The 26,025-nt window shown below is 39.2% G+C and overlaps 1 protein-coding gene across 3 annotated transcripts in view; it reads right to left on the reverse strand.

The window, feature by feature from the left end:
- Positions 1 to 26,025, reverse strand: part of LOC121898591 (cGMP-dependent 3',5'-cyclic phosphodiesterase) — a 169,953-nt gene that overhangs the window by 85,115 nt on the left and 58,813 nt on the right. For 2 of the 3 annotated variants that reach the window (XM_042413803.1, XM_042413802.1), the window contains one exon: positions 23,683 to 23,773. In XM_042413803.1, coding sequence (XP_042269737.1) covers positions 23,683 to 23,773 — 91 coding nt within the window. Of the gene's footprint in view, positions 1 to 23,682; positions 23,774 to 24,042; positions 24,177 to 26,025 lie in introns of those variants that run through there. The other variant, XM_042413804.1, reaches the window with a different exon arrangement.

Here is a 26,025-nt window from a genome sequence, read left to right on the forward strand (position 1 = left end):
AGAGGCAGACACATGCAAACAGGCCTGGCTGTACAATCAAACCACTGAAATTAGAGGGCGATTACACATTTTGGTGTGAAACTCTGTGAAACTTTGCCCTTCTGTGCATGTTAATAGTTTTATATATTGCATATCTTGCCTCAGGGAGATTTGGCTCCAACTTCTCATGTAATTGTATCATAACTTGCCCTTAAACTGTGCTGCTATGAGCGAAGCATAGCAATGAATCTTCAACTTAGAGGAAAATGATGTGTTGATGTCATAATGATTAGATGAGTGTGGAGGTTCATGCTGACCTTAGGACTAGTGAGTGAACCTTGAGTTTGCTAATTTAATAATAAATTAATATTTTATTAATTTATTTTATTATATTAAATGGATTAATATTAATAATAATTTGATGAGGTATACCTTGTTTTTCTTGTTTTTACAGACACACTTTAAAAATGTAGATGGGTAACAGTGGTGCATTTTTTCTCTGAAATACATGTTAATGTAGTTATTAAACCTGTTGCTTTTCCACTCAGCAAATAAATACTTTAATACACTGTAGTCCTGCATTAATAAAAGAAGATTTTTCTGTTAAAATCAAGATATGCTAAATAGTCCTGCTCTATGGGCCCCTGTGCTCATAGAGCATGCGCTTCAGGGACTTCCGCCTGCTGAGCTGGTTTAGCCCCCCACTAACTTGAATGGGGAAAAAAATAATTCAATCATGCAGCTCCTCTAGACTTTTCAAATGTTATTGGACCAAATGGATCAAATGCTGATAATGAAACAAGTAATTTCGCAGAGGTTGCAATGCTCAAAAAATATATCCACCGTTTTACAGCTGCTCCTTTTCCCATGATTGTGTGTGGGAAAAATGACTTTTGGGCCCCTGACGGATCCGAAGTTGTAATTACACAGTGTGGCCATTATGTCAAATTGGCTTCAAGGCCTGGTGCACTTGCTGGTAGCTTGTCTCAGCACAGCAGTGAGGCAAGCGCATACAGCTACGGTAATACCTGAGTCACCACCTGCACTGCTTAAAGCATCTAAATGTTGTCACACAGCACCAAAAGTAAACTTTTAACACAGTTTAAAGTTGTTTTGTTTCTATTTTTTATCGCTGGCATAACATATAGAACAAAGTATGCGGGAGAAAGCGAGGGCTTTTTTTAGCGTTGGATTTTAGAGAGCGTGTATACGGCTACTTCCCGGAGGCAGTACATACCCCTACAGACCCAATATGTATCAAACCCACAAATGAATCAGTACTTTGAATTCGTTCCTTCAGTTTTATGCCAGTTCTAATGCTAAATGATTGACTGTTTTTCCTAACTTGACCTTTTATTCTTTATAATCTTTACCTCACATCAAGAGTCTCCAACCTTTTTACTTCAAAAGCTAATCAGAAAAATGAAATCTGTCAAGAGTTGCTGCTTTTTTTTTATTAGCGACATACAGTACATGATGACAAGACACCTTGTATTCAGACTCAAAAAACATCTCCTGTCTTCTCCTCAAGGTCCTTGGTTGTGATATCCGCATATAAAAGCTGATTGTGATAACCTAGAATGACGTCAAGGTCCAAGCCTCATCTGCAAATCATAAAAAAGGCTGAATATGTGAGATTTTGTATACGATTTGAGGAAATTTGACAGCAAACTACTTTTTTGACGTCTAGCCTTCTTGACACTGTACGCAGTCTAAACTAATTTACAGACTGAGTCATAGGAGACTCAAGAAAGCAAGAAAAATTACAAATAATTATACTTTTCATGCAAACACTTAACAAACAGCAACACAGGCAGTTTCCTCCAATAAAACCAGTCCCTAAATATTCAAAATCTCAGCTGGAACGATGTTCCATCGCAACTTTTACTCCCCCCGACGGCACTGTGGTGCGTTCCAGCTCATTTCCACCTCTGACATCAGCTGGTAAGACAGCTGTTGCGCCATTATGATTAAAATCGACCATTATACTGGATGAAATAAACAGGCGAATCTCGCATTGACATTGACTGGTGAAAATAAACCGGGCTGGCGAAAACATTTTGCACCTGCTGTATGTGCAGTTAAAGGTTTTTCCATTAGCCGCTTGATATTTTGATGAAACGGGATGTGGAAGGAAGCAGAATACAATAGTCGTTGTGGGAGGCAATAATGCGTATGACGTCATTTAAGTCTGAACTTGAAGCTCAAGCAGTTTTCAGACTTTGGTATTAATGTTGAAGTCATTAAACGAGCTGAAATCAGACAATGTGGAATACGTTCAAGCAGCTTTATGAGCAGACATAGAGAAAAACAAGGATTAAAAAAACTGACAGTGCATTCATTTCATCAGAGGGTTCAATGCACTTGAATGCACCAGAGTGTGCTGGGGAACGGGGTTGTTTAAAAGATAAGTAAGAGAAGAATGGAGCAAGAGAGAATGATGGAGAAGAGCAGATTTAGAGATTGATAGAGGAGGAGAAAGACAGACGCAGCAACAGAATGGGAAATAAAACAGATGGAGGAAGAGAGAAATGGAAACACTACGGAGAAAGTGTTGTAATTTAGAAGAGGAACAGGAGGGAGGAGAAGAAACAAAAAATAGTAAGGGGAAATGAGAAAAGATGGAACATATGCAGAGAAAGTTAAGGGGAACATGAAGATGAATAGAGAGAGAGAGAGGAAAAATGAGCCATTTCAGCCAAAGAATTGTGATTGAACAGACAGAAGAGAGCTGAACAAAAAGAAAAAATATGAACGAGTGGGGGGGGGGGGAGGGGGTTGCAGAAACTGGGGTGACGGACAGACAGAGCGAGGAGGTAAAGACAAGAAGAGGGGAGAGATGAGGGGAGGGATAGTAGTCCTGATAGATGAGTAATGTCAGGTTCATTTCCTGAGGAGCAGAACAAGACAAAGCCCATTTAATAACTGTCACACACACACTCTGGAAGTGGACTGGGTGTTAGGTGTGTTGTCTTGATAAAAGATTTCAGAACGCAGCAGAGCTACAGAGTGTGGTTAGAATAGATAACATGTCATCTCATTCCCCTCTGATTTAATGGAACAGGCCTGCTGTTTAGCATGCTGCCTTCTGTCTTAGTGCGTGTGTGTGTGTGTGCATTAGTGTGTGTGTATGTTTACCATCCTCAGCCCAGGTGCCAGCAAGTTTAAATGCATTTGATCAGAACCAGAATGTGATTTTGTCAGCATAGTAATAAGGAGCCGTAACAAAATATCATAATAAAACACCGTAATGTGATCATGATTATTATATTACAGGACATTTCTGTTTGCTTTGTCTGTGCCTCCCCTTTTTTTATTGTGATCTATGTATACAGCAGCTGCCAGCCTGTCTGTCTGTCTGTCTGCCTGCCTGCCTGTCTGTTTCTCTTCCTGTACACGTGTGCATTTTACGTGACTCACAACTGTCCTTAAGCCCATTTCTCAAGGGAGCAATACAATTGGTGGTTTAATCAATGGCCACCTGTCTGCTATTGGCTAATCAATGCCAGGGTAAACATTAAGATTAGCTCTTTGGAGGAGGCAGATAATTGACTGTAAAGGCTTGACAGACGAGTGATGTATACTGTAAGCTTGCATGCTGGGAAGAGGACACAGAGACACAGATGGATGCAGAGCAGCAGATGGAGGAATAGACAGATAGAAACAGACTGAGATGGAGGAAGTTAAAGAGGAACCAGGGAGACGGGAAAGAAAGGCAAACAAACGACACAGACCATGGATGCAGGGATCATGGAAAGGTTCATTGATCTTTGGTTAATTGGCTGTTTAGTTAATTAACCTTGCTAAGCACTTTGGAGTGATACCCTGCTTAACACTTGGGAGACAATCAGCTGCACAACTTAAGTGCAACCACACATGATGCTAGCTATTGTTGCTTTAACTAGCAAAACAGTTCTTCAACTATTTGTACAAAAAAACTTCTGATAACTTCCTGCGTGACAGACAATTTCCCTCAGTATCATGGCAAAACTTGTGCTTGTGAACTTTCAATACATTGTGAGGAAAACATAATTAAATATGACTTGAGGTGTTTGTGAAACACCTCGTATCCTAACAGTTTGCTATTGGATAGTGTATTTATCTTGTTATAGCCAAAATAAAATTTTGGCATGACACATAAAATGTGACCTGACAATATCAAGACGACAACAGCAGAAATATGTTTCAATCTTGGATGCTGCACATCTGTGACAGATGTCAGCTGTTTATGTCTCTCAGAATTGAAGAAAAATAGTCAAAGTTCAAACAATGTTACAGGCAGAAATCAATCATAGAGAGTAAGAACAATGCAATACAGCTGCAAGGCATGTTTCAGTTTGCTGAGTAAGGGGTATGTCACTTTCTGGCATTTGGTATTGTTGTTATTATCACATTTTTATTGCTGTTGTCACTGCTCTCTGTCTACATGTAGAGAAAGGAAAAACTGTAAAAACAACAACAACAACAACAACAACAACAACAACAACAACAACCAGGGTACAGGTGAGCAGCTGAAAGGTATTCAGGGACATTAAGGAAATCAGTAGTAGAATAGTATAGTTTAAGACAAAGTGCTTATGCCACGGGAAGTTAATTACAGCATTTCATCAAACAAATCCCTGGAATTCATTAAGTATCACAGATTGATGAATGGCCGTACTAAATAGGGTGAGAGTTTGAAATTTCCTTAAGAAAACAACAGGTACAGTGCAGTGATATATATTCTGATCTCATTTGATGATCATATGACTGTACACCTCATTTCTTGATGAGGCCTTTGTAAATATTTTCAGTAAGCAACTTGCATTCTTTAAAATCCCACAAAGGGCTTGTTTAAATGTTTGCAAGACCAGCGATGGCAAAAATAATTCACAGAAAGTGAAATGTTATTTTGGGGTGTGAGATCAAAGTGAAGACAAAGCAGCAGTAAGTCTTCAGGGGAAACATGTTTTGGCGCAACATAGAATAAAAAAGAGATATCCCACAGTGGGTGAACAGAACAGTAAATACTATAAAAGCTTTTGTGAACTGGGGATAAAAACACTCATTGTTGTGTCAATCAACAAAAGAGGAGCAAACTTCATATTGATTTAATTGAAAAAATAACAATAATGTAAGTGGACATCCTGGTTTCTTATTAAACTATTTAGGCTACACACATACTAGATGGGTTTGGAACATTTTTTGTTTCTTTCTTTTTGCTGCGTCAAACACATTGATTATCTTTTAAAGTGTAGTAGACAGCCATTTACAGTGTAACCCATAATTTTTTTTACATTGTAACAGTGGTTTCATGTATGTTTCATGTGGACAAAGGTCACCTCACTTTAAGGACATATGTCTCTAACCATAACAAAGTGATAATTGTACCCTAAACCATGAAAAGACCATGAAAGATAATGAAAGTGGGGTTTTTGCTCAAATCTAATTATTTTTTAAAGTGATTTGTAACTGTTTTGGAAAGCACAGACAAATGTCCTGCTGATTACTGCCAATAGAGGCGCCAGATTAGAAAATGCTATGTGTGGTTCTGGAGTGCACCTGGCCAAACAACGTATTTGGTCGTTTAATTTGGAGGACTTGTTGCTTTTCTGACATGCGCAGATGTTACTGAAACCACTGGGGCAATGTCCAACATTTGATGACAAAATCCTGTTTGATAAATGTTATGTGTGTTTGATGTAAGATAATAGACAAACAAACTGCTTTCTATCTACAGGTAGTCGCGCTGAAAATGATGACTGGTACACAGCAGCAGGACACAATATGGAGTTTGCTGAATCATAAAATCAATGGAGGAGAATAATACACCTCTGTTCAGTTTCAAAGGGTCCATTGTTTCGTCTGTCAGTGTACTGAGTGCATACGCTTTTTCTTTTTTCTTTTTTTTTTACCTGCTGACATGCTCTAAATTGAGTTTTCTCTTATCTGCTTTTTGCACTCTCAGTCAGCAGATATTACATGAATTTTGAACTCAATCTTCAAGGGCCTCTGCAAATACTGTGATATTGATTTGAAATTGATTTTGTGGGACAAAATTCCACATATTAACATTATATTCTGCAAATGTGCTGTGTTCAATGCGTTTGTATTCAGTCTCCTACTCTGCGTTAGCAAAATAAATGACAGTTCTATCAGAGATAATGTGCTTGCAGATAAGTTGCAAAAATAATAGTTTTAATTAATTCTGAAAAAAAGGTCAGACTTATGAATTACAGTGAAAAACCCATTTACCACCCAACACTGATGTTTAATTGTGTGAATAGCAAAAAGTTTACTGCTGATGGCACTGACAGCATGATAATGAGGTGTCTGATGTGTCTGAATAGGAAAGCCAGATGACTGTGAGGTATGTGAAACTGATTGCACATTTAAAGTACGCTTGCCAAAAACATATCCCTCTTCTTGCTACTTAGTTTACTGGCTGTCAAGTCCATCGTTTTCTAGCAGTCAATAAGGGTTGTTAATTTTATAAAAGATAGAACAGGTGACATTTATAGAGGTGATAATTGCAGTATAAATTCACAGCCTTGCCAAGGTGACTGAGAATCATGATTGGCAGTTTTGAATCGTTTATCTGCATAAATGCTAATCAATTATGTGTCTCTTTGCTGTAGAAGAAATCTTTGCCAGTTAATGTAGTCACAATTCCACCATGTTCACGCTTATGACTGACTTAATTATGTAAATTGAACCTACAGTAGATATCGACAGTGTAACATCATGCTGGTGAAACGGGGGAGTGTTTGTATTGTATCTGACTCTTTACATGTCAGTAATAGGGTTCGGAAAGGGGAACATTATCTCTATTTCAGTCAGGACACACTAACATCAAGATTTTAAACATTTATTGTAGCAACATGCATTTTAGTTTAGCGGTTTGACTCTGCTCATGTGATTTCAGCTCAAACAAATCTGAGCAAGCTTGACACAGACTGTCCCTGAACTCACAAACCCCCCCTCCAACAAACCCTGAGATACAGAACTTTTGATGAACATGAACACATTAAAAAGAAATGTTCAACATCACAAACACCTGAATGGACAGGTGGAGGCTGGAGAGGTGAAGGGAGTTAAATTCAGAACTCAGCATTGTTGTAGGCAGACTGAATGAGCGCCAAATGTTTATGCGGACTGCCTATTGAGAGAACATGTGACTATAAACTGACTTCTGTGCCTGCCTGAACTACCGAGAGGCTCCATTCTTGTTTGATTTGCTCATGCTTTGGCAGAAAAATGGGTTGTGTTTTCAGTAATCTCATAAGTAATCATTTGTGTGCAGATGATTTAGTTTACAGTGTCGTTCTTCAGCAGTTGTAAACATCAAACTGAATGCCAAAAACAGTCATGTAATGAAAATTAGATCTAAAGAGGATAGAAACACTGCATTTCCTGAGATCTACCTGAGTGCAGATTAGGGCTGCAACTAATGATTATTTTCATGATTGATTACTTTCTCAATTAATTGAATAAGTTGTTTGGTCTATAAAATGTCAGAAAATAGTGAAAAATGTCGATCACTTCTTGCCAAAACCAGATGCAAACTAAAATGTCCTGTTTTGCCAACAACATAAAGATATTCAGTTTGGCAGATTAAAGAAACGAGCTAATCGCATTTAAGAAGCTGGAACTAGAGAATTTTTGGAATTTCTTCTAAAAAAATTACTCAAAACAATTAATCTATTATCAAAATAGTTGGCGATTAATTTTCTGTCAATCAACTAATCGTTACAGCTCTAGTGGAGATTCTCTAGAAGTAAGAGGTCAGTCACCGTAGACGTCATTTTACAGATGAATCAACAATGTTGGAAATGAGTAACATGCTTGTACAAAAATGCCACAAATACTACTGATATCAGGGCTGCTGAGGGCTTACTGTACGCCTCTGTATACTGCACACCTGTGGTGCAGGTATAAAAAGAGCAGCATGCAAAGACTTGCACTTGCTTACAAAAATGATGCCATGAGGGTGTTAATGTATGTTCCAAGATGATAGCGATATGTTCCTCTGCATAAATGTACCCACATGTCAGGTGCCTGACATGTGGGTACATCAGGTAGCTTTATGTGATAGCCAATTTCTTTAATATTTTTCTTCACACCTTTTGTTTTGTATCTTTCTCTTCCAAGGACGTCTGGAATTAAGGTGAAGTGAGCGTGTTCATTTGTTGGGAGCCCATTGGCGCTTTCACTAGGTTCATTTATTTTTCATTTGATATCACAGCCCTCAGGAAGCATTTAGTTAAATTAAAGTGTGGATGTAAAATGGCAGGAGTGGAAAGAAAAAAAATCCTTCTTCTGTTTTCCTCTACAGGGTCAAAAAGGATTAACCAATGCTGGAACACATTAGCAAGGTTTTATGCCATTCAATCTCCTCCACAGCAACGCCTGCGATTATTTTTACATGTTAACAGAACGGTCTGTTAGTTTGGCTCCTGTTTGTAAAATTATTTACATTCTAATAAACATGAATGCTGAAACGACCTATAATATTGTTTGAGTGCGAATGCATTCAGTAATGTTTTAGAGAAAAAGAGGCCAAGCAAGGAGCCTAACAAGGGAGAAAGGACACAAAGTGAAGAGATGGACAGAGCATCAACATCACTCTGACATTTTGGCTGCGTTCATGTAACGCTGAATGACACATTAGACACACACACAATGTTCTACATGTTTGCCGAGTGGTTCAGCAGTAACTTCGATAAAAGCCTAGCCCCTGTTACACGACATGGCAAGAGTCTTCAGAGGAGCGACCGCTGTTAAGAGAAGTTCGGAGTATCTAGTTGTCAAGGAAATGTGTGTGATATGTCTTCACACTAAAAAGCTGAAAAGAAAAACATAAGATAAAGAACAGACAGCGAGAGCGAAAAACAGTGAGAGGACGAGAAGGAACATTGAGACTGAGAAAATCAAATATGACAGTTTAATATGGAGATGCCACTAGTTAACTTTTTTTTTTGTTCACAAGCTGCCAAGTTGCATCATAGAAGAGCAGGCAGCAGAGGCATGAAAATCTCCAGTGTCTGTCAGGATCAAATGAGTTCATGTCTAAATTAAGTGTCAACTGTGGGTTGACAGCGGTTTGACAAAATAACATTGCACTGAAAGAAGGATCTTTTTGAAGTTGATAAATCATCTTTGCATTCATCAATCGCTCTCCGACGTGTAGCCTCTCTTCCTCTCGTCTGTGTTTTGTATATGTTGCCATGATTTTCCAGGCGGCCAATCTTAACTTACTAAATCATTTTACTGCCGTTCTGCCTACTACACCTGCAATTTAGGCACAGATGATTTGGCTCTTTGGAGTTCAGCTGGCTGTCTCGTGCTGCTTTGAAAACTCACATATCAAAGTGCTGATTGCCAGGCTGCTTGCTGACAAAGGCTGCTAATTAACATTCAGCAGTATAACATGGCTTACCCTGTTAGCAGTATTTGTAATTGTAATTTATTTACTTCAAAGTTAAAGTACTTTTTTATGAAGTATACCGTTTTGTGTACTCCCTGTGAATAAGCCACCTTAACTGGACCTCAGCAATATTGCTCTGGTCAATCTACAATGCTGTGAAAGTAAATAGAAACTTTTTTTTTTAGACAAATACTGTTCAAGGTTTCTGCTGGCTGCAGAAATTCAATTTGAAGTCTTTTATAATGTTATGTAGGAGTACAATTTAGGGTTGATTTTCAAAAAAGACCACAAACAAAAGATGTAAGAAATGTAACCTCACAATAAAACAGCTGCACACAATGCTGGGGACACAATGTCAAAATGTTCAAATAAAACAGATGCAATGAATACAAAGCATACCAACCTAATTTATCTCACATTTATAAGAATCTGTTATCACAGCCAACTCTTGGCTCCATAATAAGCAGGTTACCTTTCATGTTAGGTAAACATCATGAGGAAATTCACAAATTTCTAATCAGAATTAATTCTCTGAATTATGTCAATAATTAATCAAGGTAGTTTCAATCTGTAAACATCTAAATTATTTGTGATGTGAATCTTTTTGCTGGTTCATTTATTCTGAGTCAGAGCAGAAAAGAAGAACCAACCTCAACCTTGAGCTTTGTGACAACATGTACATAATTCATGATATACAGAAATACATCTATAGAGAAATATAGTGCTACAATTTCACACATTTTTCAACCCTACAAATCTGTGCATTATCATTGATACAGCCGTCATAACCTCTGCATCAACACCACAGGTGACAGCAGCTAAACCCTCAGGCACTGAATCCTTATCAAAATACTATATAATGATTCCTGTGCTGCATGAGTTCATCTGTAGAGAAACCTTCATGCAGTTCAAATGCCGATGGTGATGCTTCAATACACATGTGGAAGGCTGCTTCACCTCCCATCCCCATCACGCTCCCATTCAAACGAACTGTCAGAGCGTGTGCTGCGCTGTAACACAGAAGAAGGTCTTCCTTTCTTACCTGACATTTGGCATGACGCGTGTGACCGACATCCCCACCCACCATATCAAACAAATCATCCCTCGGCAATATGAGTGAATGAGTAAGTGATGCGTCATCTGCAAAGAGTTATAGATCGCTGCAGGGGTGCAGATGACTGACTGCAGATGATTAGGCATGAATAAAAGAAATTACATTTAAAAAAGTGGAGGATGTATTATTATATATTCAAGGATCAGATATTTATACATTCGCAACAACAGATATTCTTGTTGAATGGAGAGAGTACCGGCCTCTACAGAGAGTGTTGCATTTTGGGGTAATTTGTTGACATAATGTTGCTAGGCTAGCAAGTTTCTCAAGTCCCTAAATTATATCAGCCCCCAAGTGTTAAGTTATCACAGTTTATCTCATGGGACTTTCTCACAGCTCTTGTAATGTGTTTTGCCAAGGAGGAGTGAAAATTAGTCCAAAGAGTCTCCTGACATCTTTACAACAGAAACGGACTTGTGACCGAGTAATTTGTCATGTAGCAAAGAATTACTGCTGTCACTGAATGTGAGGAGCTCAAACAGACAACCGCTAACTCCCAGAGAAAATGACTCTGACTGCCTCAAGAGCCTGACAAGAAAGAAAGTGAATATGTGACTGATAAACATGCTAAACAAATGTGGGATTAGTATTTCATGTTTCAATTTTACAGGAGAAAATGCTTCAAGTTGAGGACTCTCTGTTAGTATCCCGGGGAAACTTTTCTAGCATGACTAATCTGAAAGTGGGGATGCTGGTGATGCTGCAACTAAAGCCGATATTTAGTACAAGCTCCATACAAGAACCAATTTTTTGGTTTTATTTTTGGGGACCTTTATTAGACAGCAGAGTAGAGAGAGGAGGGAATGACTTACAATAAAGGTTCCAGGCTGGAACATAAATTTTGCTATTTTACTACTAATAGATAGATAAAAATTCACAGATGCACATGTTTATATGCATATAAATATTCATGAAGAGCTTTGCATTAAGCATTTATAGTTTGAGATAGTATATGTTCAAGTGCAAACACATAAACGTTTAGTTTTATAGAGACATCTGGACATCAGTGTTTGTTTGGTGTTTGGAGGGCAGATTTTTACATTGAACGTCCATAGAGATACAGAGGCTCATATTTCCCTTTCAGTTAACTGTCAGTTTCTCCACAGGGATATCTAAAAGCCACTCACATGTCTCTATGTATCCCTCTTGATACAGCTGAGCTTTTAGAGTAAAAGGTACATGAGCCTGAGGGATGCTGACCTCTGTGCCTATGGAAAATTTTAAGTGTAAGTTTGAGTGCATGAATGTGTAGGTGAGTATGAGTGTGTGTGCGTGGAAATGGAAGGAGATCGATCTCCATTATTGGAGCAAATTGGATCAATAAGTAAGTCAGTCAACCAATATCAAAAGAGGCAAGTATAAAGTGATAAAAACACACCTACGTGAACACACGCACACAAACTTATGCCAGAAATACACAAAGGTCAATACTGCAGAGTGGCACAGGGCAAGAGAGAACACTGTGTGGGTGAACCTACTGTACCCACACTCACACATGCACACAGGCGCACACACATTGACGGACACAAACCCGAGTGTGAGATAGTCGGAGAGAAAGGGACACGCCCCTCTCTTTTAGTTCAATCCCCTGGGGAAATCATATACTGACACCTCTTCCCTCGCTGTTCTTTCACCCACTTTCTCGGCTCTTTGCTTTCTTCTCTGCCTTTTATTCTCTCCTCTATTCAAGTGTCCATTCAGTAATGCTCTATTACCACAATGGAAGGAAGAGCAAATTGAATAGGACAGAAAGAGAATGGCGCTAAAACACACAAACAACCGCAGAAAACACAGCGAGATGTTTAGAGGGAAATGAACCTTTACCTTTAGTGCACCTTTATCTATCTATCTATCTATCTATCTATCTATCTATCTATCTATCTATCTATCCACCCTGTTGACAAACTGTGTATTACTCATACTGCCTCTGCACTCACGTCCTTATCTAACTTGGCCTCGCTGCTGGTGAGCCACTGCAGCGATGCCAGATGAAGAGAAAACCATCTACTCTTTTTGTAAAAGGAGCGTGGGCAAACCACCCACCTTAAGTTTTAGATTCAGCTTTATACATTGGCTTAGACAACAGCAAAGAAACGTTCCAATTTTTCTTTAAAAATAAAGGTAAAAAAGCGTTGTTTTTCTGTTACATAGGCAGTGGGAATGAAGGGAGAGATACAGAGAAGGAGAGATGTATATTCATATACAGTATGTACTTCAGTCCTGTGGCTATAATCGTTCCTCATCCGCTACTTTGTGAATTACATTTGCTTTTAGCCATTTTATTTGAGTGTGAAGTATACATTTAAAAATATAATGCATCATTTTGCCTTCGCTCCTGGGATTACAAGTGTGTCAGAATTCTCAAATGACTACTATAGTAAACCACTGATATGGTTCATTATCAGAGACTCATTTGCATTTTCTCTCTTCACTTCTTACCACACCTTTTTTACAATTATAAGATTTTCTGATCTCTACTTGTTGTTAGAGCACCTCATTTATGGTGATGTTGCAGCAGGAAACATAACAACTTGTGTGAAGACAAAAACTGAACAAGAAGAGCCTGCTTTGTCGCCATTCCTGCCTCAGCCCTGTGTCTCCCTACCTGTTGCCACTTCTCCAGTGGCTCTCTCCCTCTCTCTCCCTGTGTGTGTGTGTGTGTGTGTGTGTGTGTGTGTGTGTGTGTGTGTGATTGGAGACAGGTGTGCTGGAGTCAGAGCAGAGCCCCACCAGCTGCAACCCGTTCCATAATCGATACCTCAGCCCTGCCAGATCCACGCTGCCAGATCGTAGCCTCTGCTCAGTCAGTCTACGCTTCAAGCCATTTCTCCTGTATTTATGAGTTTTCTTGTTGTTGCCTGTTTTCCCTAGCCTGACCCTGTCTCCTGCTCCCTGCAGTTCCGTCTGCTCTGGCTCCCGTCCCTGTCTCCTGTTCCCTGCAGTCCTGTCTGCTCTGGCTCCCGTCCCTGTCTGCTGTCCCTCGTCTTGTCAGCCCTGCTTCCCTGCCCTGGACAGGACCCCTGCTCTATCCAGCTTCCACTGATGCCGTTCCAGATCTGCTCCCCTTGCCCCAGCCTGCCTCAGCTCCTGTTTCCCCAGCTACCAGTACTAGTTTCTCCTTGCCTGTATGCCTTGTCCTACCGTTTCCCTGTCTCCTTGCCTCTGTGTGTCTGCACTTGGGTTCACCTGCTCCACCCCCACACAACATGGCTGAGTATTCATCATGCACGGAATAGCGCCTGAGCAAACAAGTGATTGACAAGCTTGTCTATATAGATTTAGGGGACATTTTCTGCCTTGAAAAAGTGGCACCGTTGGAATTCATTATAACTAACTTAGTTCAAGCTGAACACAAGTGTTCTGTCTGTGAAGAAATTACAAACTTTTAAATCTACCTTTCGAGCCTACAGAGACATGTTTGATACTCGGAGGAAAAAGAGATTATGGGGGGAGTATCACTTTAAGAAATGGAAGAATTATGCAGAACTTCTGTTTAGTCTTTCAGCCTACGTGAGGTGAGCAGTGACTCATCAGTTGTATTTTCTTCTGTTTTGCCCGAAGCGAGTGTGCCTTCTGACAAAGCCAACTCACAATTGCCCTTTTCTCATTGTAATCTGGCAAGGCTATGGGTGAATTAGTTTGAGATGGCATTTACTGTTAAATAGGATGTACAAGAGAAGAATAGAAAGATTTGTCCTTCACTTTTACATACCAGTAAAATTTCCATCTCCGTACTGGACGAACACAGCAACTTTTCATTTGTCCTTGCTTGCAGTTTTTAAAGTAGAGACCAAGAATAACAAACCAATAGCTTGTGGAAATGTCAAACTTCTCCTAAGCAACTTAAGACATAAGACATATGGCAAGCAGTTGCATAAACATGATTTATTATATATTTGCCTTGCTTAGTTTCACTCTTTATGAAGATTGAGCGTTTCAAGAAGGAGCATGTCATGTAACGAAAACTGAGCCATCTAAATGCAGTCTGGATTACATATATGGAGGACTGCAATGAAAGCAAACATCAACATAAAAGTTATGCCCATGGAGGCACGAGCTACTCATCAACGTTACAAAATAACTCTTGAGGAGATTTGATGATTACCACACTTACAATTTATGTCTGCATACAGTATGTACAACTTTATTGGACACCCAGTAAATCTCACTGTGCTCAAGCTTTTTTACTGCTACAAGTGCAGACGGGGTTCAGTGATGAAATAACTTCATGTCATCTTTACACAGAATCTTTTAGCAGAGGCAGACTTGCTTTTATGGGAGTACAAATTCTCTTTGTAAAGGTTAATTAATTGCTAATTAATTATATATATATATTCATAAGCTTGTGTTTTAATCATTCACCTTTATGTGCAAGGGTGTTGCAAAATTGTTGTTTACCACCACAGGAATACAAAGAATGAACTATACTGCTGGGTTGGTCATGTGATCCAACACAATTGACCATGTTCATTGGTTGGAAATCAGCAATCCTGTGGAGCTCTGAGTTAACAGTGACAAGGGCTGCAGTGAATAGGAAATTGGACAGATTTGATATTTTATTATATACAGATTCTTAAAATATGTAATGTTCAAAGGAAAAATGTCGCACTACTTGGAGTTTAATAAGTCAGCAGGGGGCTTGTTCACCAGCAAATATACAACCACACTGTATATTTACCTGCATATAGATACATGCAGAGAAGTGCAGAGATGTGCATGCAAACACACACACGCAAGGAGAGAGAGGAAGAGCTTACTCGATACCCTGCAGGGATCCACTTGAGATAAAATTCAGCTGCACTGCATACAGTCCATTTATCAAAGCAAAAACACTAACCCTTATACATGCATACACACACGTACAGCGGCTCTCAGAGGGGTGTTGTGAAGTGAAGGTGCCCTTGTGTCGGTGGTCATTTATCAGAATATGAGATTCAAAGTACCATGGCAGGTGAAGCCAGTGGTCGCTGCTTGTGTAAATTTCTTCTCATCACTTTGAACCCTACAGCATATAATACCACACCGCTGTGCCCTGGTAATGTAAGACAGTCTCTCCCCTGTGTTTGGATTTGCATCCTTCAGGCACAGTGAGCCCTGCAACAGGACAAATGCCACTGCAGTGAGAGAACGGATCACATAAACAAAACAGCTTTAGTCCAATATGCCGTGAAGTCTGCAGCAGGTACAAAGAATTAATGCTTTTTATTATTTAAAAAGGTTCAAAACAGCCGGCATGAAACAACAGAATTCGGATGCTTTCAACATTTCCAGACTGACTAGAGATCAAGAGCCGAAAGATGTTTTGTTTTATTGTTATGTAAATCAGAAGCAACAGAATAGATCTTTAATATCTAACCTTTGTGATTAAATTTTACTATTTCTCATTTTAAACATTCTTTGTTGGGTTTCAGACGGTAAAGATGTGCTGATATAAGGTTTCCATGACTAAATGTGTATTAGTATATATATTGGTATAAAAATCACTGAAGACTTAACAATTAAGTCACATTCACTGTACAAAGTTGCACAATGAGGGCAATTAAAAATTAATATACCACAACCAGAGCTGCAGTGGTACGTAAAACAAGCCAAACCAGCAGAAATGTTTTGACTCTACCTCAGTGAAAAACCTGAATGATGTGATCTTGCAGGAAGACAGTTGCAGCAAATAAAGATTATAAAGAGATTTTAGTCTTGTTTTACAGTGGGATATATAAATTAGGCTGCACCTGCTTCAAGCTAGTGAACTGTTGCAATAATCTACTTGGTGAAAACTGCAAGAAAGGAGAGCTTGGTTTCAGAAAAAAGATGCACATAAGGGTTGATATCTACTGACTTTTGTGGTCTTTTATTCAACACATTATTAATGATTCATCATGTTTACTGTCGGATCTCCATTCCTCTGTCTGTTTCTTCTGTCTGTCCCTTGGAATTAGCACCAGTCAGTGTTTTTGCTGCATTGGTGAGGGTTTGTTTTTTATCATACATCGCAACAGGTGGTGCTATTTTACTGCAATGTCTGCTCGGTACTCACCAGGATCAAATGGAGGACCAAATGAGCGACCCCTGAATTAAAACGACTATAGAGATATCTAATATGTTAACAATTTCTTAGAATTTGAGAATGGCAAATTGCATTTCTTTGCATTTACCTACTTGTGATCATAATCATAAAGCTTTAACTGCACAAACTCATGCAAAGAAACATAAATCAATTGCTTGCACTTCAGATGTCATGTTTTACAGGTGAAACCATGGCATCATATACGTCCATAGAGTAATACTGTACTTTTTCAGGTCAAACGCAGGAAATGAAGCAAAGTCTGCAAACCAACTCACACACACTGCTCAAAATGGGCTGTGCTCTGGATCAGCTGATGCAACAACCAAGCTCACCAACTGGGCGATCGATTTAAGCTGTCAACTCACTGCACATTCTTCACTGCTGCAGCTACTACTCAGGCGTGTGACGCCTTACCTGTTATCATCGAGTCCCTTAACGTTTGTAATTGAAGAATGGTGTTGGGACTTGTGGAACGTTATGGATCCTGCTCCCAAGAGTTTAATTCAAGCCACCGGTGATCAATGCAATAAAAACCAAGAGGGGGAGTTCACACGTGGTGATAGTGATAGGTGTTTTTAGAGCTCTATAGAACCACAACACTGTAGATCCAACAGGTTAATGGATACTGCATTTTTCATGTCTGTCTTAAAACATTAGTCAGGTGCACATATGAACATTAAAAAAGGTTTTCCACCTGTTCATGCTGACCATTTGTTTTTGTAGTATAAAATTTGTGTTCCCCTGCTGAGTTGTGGTGGAAGTATAGTAACAAAAAGAAGGGAATTTGTACTAAAAAGGCTGTAACTTTAGAAGATATCCACTTGATTTGACTAATTTGGACTGCTGAAGCCTCATATTCGGATGACGTAATATATTTTTGCACAAAACAAGGACAGTGGATTTTGTCCCCCATCACTTATATTGAAAAGCCTTTAAGAAGGGCTCTTTTAGTGACCAGTATGAACAGGATGAATGATTACTGCAAGCAAAACTTGTTTCAGTTTCCCCTGACTATTGTTTTAAGACAGACTTGAAAAACTGTAAAGCTATCCTTTAAACAAGGAGAACTGAATATCTATCATCTTCATACAGACATGGTTCATGTTTCACTTGTAAATTGTAAATGATGTTACTGTTATGTTTATGTTTGCCTGTCTTCTTTCTTGCCACTCTACTTAGTTATGTATGCTCACCAGCGCTATGTATGTTTTCATGTTAAAAGCATGAAATCTTTGCCCACAGCTTCACTGCATTTGTTCTAAATGTAAACCATTGATATGTTTTTGGTACGAGGTATAACTGAGGTGTCACTTATATGAAAAACACAGGTTTTCAACATATTGTTGCTGCAGTGTCTCAGTACATTTAGTGACACTGGATATTTAACAGAAACACTGCTCTTGCTGAATTTGAGGATCATCATACAGCGGTTATCTGGTGGTGCAAAATGAGTTACAACTCATTCTCCCTGTTATGGCTGCTCAACCATTTGGACTACCTACATAGTACACTAGTCTGCTGCTGCCATTGGATATAATTAGTTTCAATCTTGTGTACATTGCTCACTGACAATGGGCTCCACTGCTGCATGAGCTTTATCAAGCTCTGTATTTGCTGTTTACTGCTGTACAGCAGACTGCTGGTACTCACATTAGCAATAAAAGCAGAGCGCACAAGAAGAAATACACATGGACTGTCTCATATGAAGCTGAAATGACCACCGTCAGATCTGGAGGGCAAAATCTTTGGATTTCTTCAAATTGACAATGTGGGATATTGGCTTGATCATGAAGGGGGAGCTTCACTAGTTTATGGTGTTGAACTCTGACTGTGATAGATTCAGTTATGGGGGAATTAATTGATTTCTACCTGTTATTGGTTTTTGTTGGTTTTAAATTTAGCTTTCCCTGGAGCCAAAAATATATATTTACATTTAGTTTTACATTTACATGTATACAATTATTAGTTTCTTTATGTGAGTTGATGGGTTGAACTCAAATGGTGTAAAATAAATGGAGGAGAAAATACGTTTTTGGCTCGTATTTAATTTTCCTAAGAAGTCTGTCAGAGACTACATCACTATCTCAGCTGCATGCCCTGTTGTTTTGCCCTTGAGCGAGACAATGAACACCTACTTGCTCACCTGCAGTATATCAGACTACATCAAAGGATACAAGGTAAACATGTACAGCTTTGAATGCAATCACAAGAGAAAGAGGTGGAAACACAGTATAAGAGCAAGGAATGAATTGCTTCATCTGAAGCGTTATGAGTGTACCAGAACAAGAGGTAAAACTGTGATCTGGCATCATAAAAGCAAATCTTTGTGATCAGATCAGAATAACAATTCCATCACAAGGACGGGCATGCACACGTGGGCTTGCCAACACATGCACAGTGCAACTAATGCAACAGTCATCATAATGTACTACCTTTTTATACCCCTGAGGAAGTTTGCTTTTCATTCTCCTCCAGCAGTGATGTAAGAATACAGAGCCTCCTTTCTGTCCCCAAACTGAAAATTATAACACTTCAAAGTGGTAGGTAGATTAAAGCTACTCTGTCCAACAGAAACACTTTCACATCATTAAGGCCAATCTATCTGGGGCGCGACTGTATGGAGCCCTTGGACACACACACCCGCACACATACACGCAGAAATAATTGCGTACATTTGTTTGTTCAGTTCAAATGGCCTTTTTTCACCTCAATATACGCTTTGGTGAGCTCTGTGACCATCTCAGCCCGTGCTCTGAGTGCACGTTCATGAGTTTTCCACGATGGAGGGTGAGTTATGTTAGTTTTGTACAAATACTACTTTTAATTTGCACTATCCAGTCATGCTTACTTCAGAATGTCATAACATGTGCCCCATATCATGCGCCATGAAAATATTGGATGAAATTTACTGGCTAGCTAACCTTAGCGAACTGTTAAAAAGCTAACTTTGTGTTACACAGATGTTTCCTCTCTTGTCTTGCAGCCCAAGGATGTGAATCTGATCCTCTCTAAAATGTGCTGAAATGTATGTCAGGTTGATCATACATCTGTCAACATAAAATCTGTAGTGGATTGTTGTTACTAAAACATTGTGCCAAGAAAAAGACGAAATGCCTATAAAAATGTGAATTCACCTTTATGATTGGAGACATTCCACCTGCCTTTTTGCCTTCCTGTTTTTTTAGTCAGTGAATGGATTGTATTTTTGTTTTGTCTCACAAATGAGTGAAATGCAGAAGCAGCATGAGAGAGAAACATGCATGAGCTTACACACACACAAAGTGAAATCTTCATAAAAGCAGGGTGTGAAATATGGGGGGTCTTGGTGGGGGGAGGGTATCAGACAAACTACACTGAATAATACATACATTCAATATAGGTTATTGCAGATGTATGTCATATATGAATGTATACATAATATTCTATTAAACTATACCTATAATCTGTATATTTGGTCTTGCATCTGCATACATGGAAATAATTCTTGTGTGTGCCTTGTAAGCCTGTATGGACTGAGCATCTTGATGTAAGATAAGGCCCTCAGTTACTGTTAATGACATGTCATGACAAACACTAATATATCCAAATTATGAGACCCAAGGAGTTGCAACATGCACTGCCTCTGGTGATTGCACCGACTGAAACGTAGTTTGGTGAGGAGTTCCCAAACTTTTCCATGTTAAGGACCCTCAAATAGATAGAACAGAAACCTTTTGGTGTGGAACCCTGACAAGAGGTATCCTACCCCTGGCAATAAGTGAGGAAGGTCGAGTGTATTTGGTCTGTGACCTGGGACATGATGGAAATAAATTGCACTTATTTTTATTGTAGGCTACTCTATATGATAACCTGCGTGCGCCTTTGTAAGAATGCAGAGCAAAAATCCTGAATGATTTTGGTTTGTTGAAAATGAGAACTTGGACTGAGTGGCAAAATGTTTTATTTCTAAAGCTTGGAAAACTAGACTGAATAATACATGCATACAATATGAGATCAGTTTATTTGATGCATGTCAAGTATGAAGGGATACAGAATATACTATTCATGTTTTCCTATCATTTGTATATTTAGCCTCACACCTATATATGTGGAAAGTCTACTTCAAGATACTACATTGATATCAGAATACAGATCCCTCATCTGAGTAGATTTTTGACATAATTTAGTCCATCTAAATGTCACTATATTTTAGCACTATTTAGTTGTACATATTTTCCAGTATAATGTTATGATGGTTAATTTAAGAGTTTCTCAACCGTCAGGTAAAAGTTATTTGAAAATCTGCAGGGAAGTCTAGTCGTGGTTGCAGCAGTATAAGGAGCACAAATCTAAGTGTATCTTCGTAAATCTGTGTTCACAAAAAAATAAAAAATCATCTCTGAAGTTACAATTAGGAGCGAGGTCTCCTGTATATTTAATCTTGGGGTTCAGGCACAGATTAGATTAATAAACAACTTTTTAGGTTTTGCTTGCTTATCCAAAAAAATGGCGAGACAACCCAATGCGAGCCATGAGAACGCACATCAGACACACAACGCTCTGTGATACAGGACGTAAAGCAAGAAATACCAAGTTTTTAGGGGAGTTCCGAGGACACACACCTGTCCCCAAGTATAGCTTCTGATTAAAAAAAAAAGGTGAACACACTTGTGAATACTCACACAAACTGTACAGACGCACACACATCAAATACATTAGTAAAATCTCAATGCTGAAGCACAGAATGTGTTAATAATGACAGTTATGAAACAAAAACTACATTCGTATTGACACTCTGAAGAGCAGAGTTTATGAAATCTGTATAACACATTTATTCTATTGAATTTTGGTGGAGCTAGACGGTCTCTCTCCCACAAACACACAAGCATGTAAGCACCACCCCGATTCCCTGACAAATTAATCCTCACATCTGTTCTGCTGCAGACTGAGAAGAGATTAACCTGCTGCTTTTACTGCCTTATTGGTTCACACACACAATCAAATGACCGCATACACATACATGCATACAGCAGACACACTCCTAAATACTATGGAGAACATATAAATGCAAGAGTTCACAAAATTTCCCACATACATGACTGTGCAAAGAAACAACTAAGCATTTGTGCATAGCTAACATTTTGTCAAAATCTGTTGAATCAGAGGATAAGAGTCATGACATCACCAAAAACCATTTTGTGGAACCAAAGAGGCAAAACTGCAAACCTCTCCCTCCAAACACACCTTTGAGACCTACACAACATTATTCTTTCAGACAGATCCTGCAGGTGGCGCTGCACATGCTGCATGCTCAGCAGCAGCCAAATCACAGACTTTACAGTATTGGTGTCACTTCAGCAATGAGCCATCGGCAACGAACCATTTACATAAACACACAGGATGTACGAGAGGAATGCAGCTGGACAAGACTTTCAGCAACATAACCTGACTGCAGAAATGCGTATGTAGAAAGCTGACTCAGAACCAGAGACAGGTAGAAGCATTACACACACACACACACACACACACACACACACACACACACACACACACACACACACAAATATGTAGAAATACACACAGACACACACTGGCCTGTATAACTAGAGGTTGATTAAATAAAACAAATCCAGCATCGTAATTAAACACACAAAAAACTAATTATTACATTTGAAATTCATGTGATGGAGTTGTATTGATAAATTGAGATACACAAAAAAAACACATGCACACACACACATATGGAGAGTAAAATACACAATTACAGTACCATATACTGTACATTTATGTATATGTACAGTATATTACCAAGTATTTATTTTCAGCCAGATTTTTGAGCCATAGTTTGTGAGGTTAATTATCTTTTTCATGTATGAATGGCAATATTTGTATGTGTGTGAGTTTGTGTGTATGTGTGTGTGTGTGTTGGTTGGGGAGTGGGGGGTGTCAATGTCAGTGTGTGCGTACATCCGTTTAGGTAATTGGATCTGAGCAGAACATGTCGACACTGGCTGCAAATCAAACATTTTTTTTTTCTATTTTGTTATGCAAAAACACACTCTTGTACTCACTCTGTGCACAGAAACACACACACACACACACACACACACACACACACTCAAACTGATCCTGCTTGATGGCACGTGTGGGGATACGAGAGAGAGGCAATTTTAAATTTTAGGTATTTGCTTCTATGTCTCAAATCTTACAAACACAAAATATGTTGGGAAAAAAGACCAAATGAGGCTTACTGCTAGAAGTCAAATACATAGAAGCCTAAAACACACACATACATACACACAGTCAAGTATTTAACACGCAAATAAGAGATGATTGTGCACAAGCTCTCATCTGCCATTCAAATAAAAATGTCACTGTCTTTAATTTCCTCCCTTTCATGTTTATGGCTATTTTATGTTTTATCTTTCCGTCTTTTGTCTGAGCTCCCACACACGTGCAGACACATACACACACACATACACACACACACACACACACACACACACACACACACACACACACACACACACACGTGCGCGCACACACACACACACACACATACACACACATACAGAATCCCCAGGCAAGTATCTCACAGACTCAATCAACAGAGAAAGACAGAAAGCTGCAGAAACAGGAATTGAAACTTACCTCCTCTAGACAAAAGTTCATTGTTCCCAAAAACAAGAACGTTGAGCAAATAACAAGAGAAGAAGACAGAAGTGTGTGTCTGAAAGTGTGGCAGAGAAGGAAAGACAGACAGCAAACAAGACAGGAGGCGCTCAGAAGAAAATTCCTCCTCAAAATGTTTGAAACTGATGTCATAAAGGAAAAACCTGGAAGGTAGAGATAAACTAGAACCTATCACAGTCTACCTGTAGTTGTTATAGACTGGACAAAAGGAAGAGGATGACAAAAAAAGAAAGGAAGAGGGGAGAGAGAAGAGGGCAGAGGGTGTGAGGCTTATAGCATCCTGTTTTTCAGACAGTGTGGAGAGAAGAGAAGAGAAGAGCAGAGAAGAGAAGAGAAGAGAAGAGAGAGAAGAGAAGAGAAGAGAAGAGAAGAGAAGAGAAGAGAAGAGAAGAGAAGAGAAGAGAAGAGAAGAGAAAAGAAAAGAAGAGAAGCGAACGTGGATCCTACCTGGAGCTGTTCGGACAGCGTGGTGGACTGTCTGGTCGTCAGGGCTGGAGCTGAACTCTCCTCGGGACGCAGAAACACTTGCTGACCGCGTCTGCAGGCATCAAAAACAACAGTCAGGTCGTGTGTGTGATTTGTCTCCTGTGCACACATGGAGTCAGCTGTTACAGTCTGGGTGATAAGCTGCTGGAAAAAGAGCATTCACACACACACCAACTTATCTTTTCCCTGAACTGAGGAGTGCTGGAATTCAAAGGTGTGCGTGAGGGAATGTAGGGGAAAAGGTGTGTGTGTGTTTACGTGTGTGTGTGTGTGTGTGTGTGTGTGTGTGTCTGTGTCTGTGTATGTGTGTGAAGCCCTTACAGGTCCTTCCCTTTCTTCCTCTCGAGCGCAGTCATGTCATCTCCACCTGTCGTACGCAGAGAGAGCGCTGGAGTCACACACACATTTGCACACACAGCAACGCACCGATGCACACACTCGCACCGGCTAGGCTGAGACACACACTGGCGCGCTATCACCACAAGCTGCAACGCATAGAGCCGGAGAGTGAACACAGTCCCTCCTCCTCCTCTCTCTCTCTCTCTCTCTCTCTTTCTGCTCTTCCTCTGGGTCTTACTGCCTCCCTCAACCCTCCCCGCATTTCAATTTCCTATTGTCAGTGTGTACGCCAGCAGGATACACATACACACACATTATACTACAGGTACAATGTGGACCCACTTTGACCTCAAAGGAAGCAGTGCCATTATCAGCCCTTTGTGCATATGTTTAGGTATTTGGAAGAGGACTCAGCTTTTCTTTTTTCTTTTTTTTTTTTTTTTTGAGCAGATTTTCACCCAATTTCCCAACCCATTTTCCTGACACACAACCTCTTGTGGTCATGCAAATTATCGCATTGCAATTTGCATCTCATCTCCTACCAACAACTGAACTACAATGTTTGCACTGCAAGGAGCATTTAATATAATCCGTTTTTCAGATTTAGTATACAAATTCATAATAGACCACAATAAATTCCTGGAAAATAAATTCTGTAACAACCAGCCACACAGACAAAACATATTCATAATACATGAAAGATTTTTAAAAAATTTAGAGACGATCTTCCACCTATACAGCTCTATACATTTAATCAGCGGACATATTCATCACACAGGGTCTCATCTGCTGCAGGAAGTGTCCCTACATGCCGCTGACAGCTGCCTCTCAGAGGTGACATCAGCAGTGACGGGACATTTAGCATGGAGCTGTACAACAGGTTGAATAGGACTGTCTAATGTAGTACGTCAATCTGACAGCTAGAGCTTCAACAATTAGTCAATTAATCGATTAGTTGATCAACTTGACAAGTTGAAAATTAATTGCCAACTATTTTGATAATCAATTAATCACTTTGAGTCATTTTTTACGAAAAAATGCTTAAATTCTCTGGTTACAGTTTCTTAAATATTAATAATATTTTCTGGTTTCTTTAGTCTTCTATGATGGAAAACTAAATATCTTTGGGTTGCATCTTGGGCTTTGGGAAATAATTAACATTTTCACCATTTTCTGACATTTTATACACCAAACAAGTTATCAATTAATCAAGCAAATAATCGACAGATTAACTGATAATGAAAAAAATTGTTAGTTGCAGCCTGACTGACAACAAACCACAAACCAGTCATTCACTAAGAATAAGGTTGCAAGCTGCCACACGCATATTTCTAGAGCAGTGGGATCAAACCAACACAGGTAATTCATATGATTTGGGTATTTGAGTGTTCATAATGTAGCTCAAGATAAGAACACTGTCCTGCATGATGGTTTCCAAAAAGGTGATGTTAAAAGGACATCTTATGAATGTAGATCACTTAAAAGGGTATCAACTGAATATATTTGAAGCTATCACAGGTAAACAGTCTCGGTGTTGGATTACAGCCGGCTGAAAAAAAAGCAACCACTCTAATTCAAATGAAGTGAGCTGCTTCGGTTCAAATGCTGGAGATACTGAGTGGGAAGATACACTTCATTGTTTGGAAAAACAATCAAAACAAGGTACTGTTGTGCCGTGTTTAGCTACTGGAGGCTGAAATTGCCTGAAATAAATGATGGATCTTTGAAAATTTTAAAAAATGAACCACTGAAACAGAATTACATTTGATCAGTGTCTTCATTAAACATCTTATACATATTTAAAAAACAATATATATATTTTAACATAATTTACCATGTACAACAATGTCACTGATAGATTCTGTATATGCTTGCAAATTCACAAATCTGAATGAATGTAGATTTTAAAATACATTTCTGTCGGTTTGAACAGTGCTTGAGGAGGTAGAAGTACAGAGAGGTAGA

This window comes from Thunnus maccoyii, chromosome 6 (assembly GCF_910596095.1).
Source record: "Thunnus maccoyii chromosome 6, fThuMac1.1, whole genome shotgun sequence".
Classification (NCBI taxonomy): domain Eukaryota; kingdom Metazoa; phylum Chordata; class Actinopteri; order Scombriformes; family Scombridae; genus Thunnus; species Thunnus maccoyii.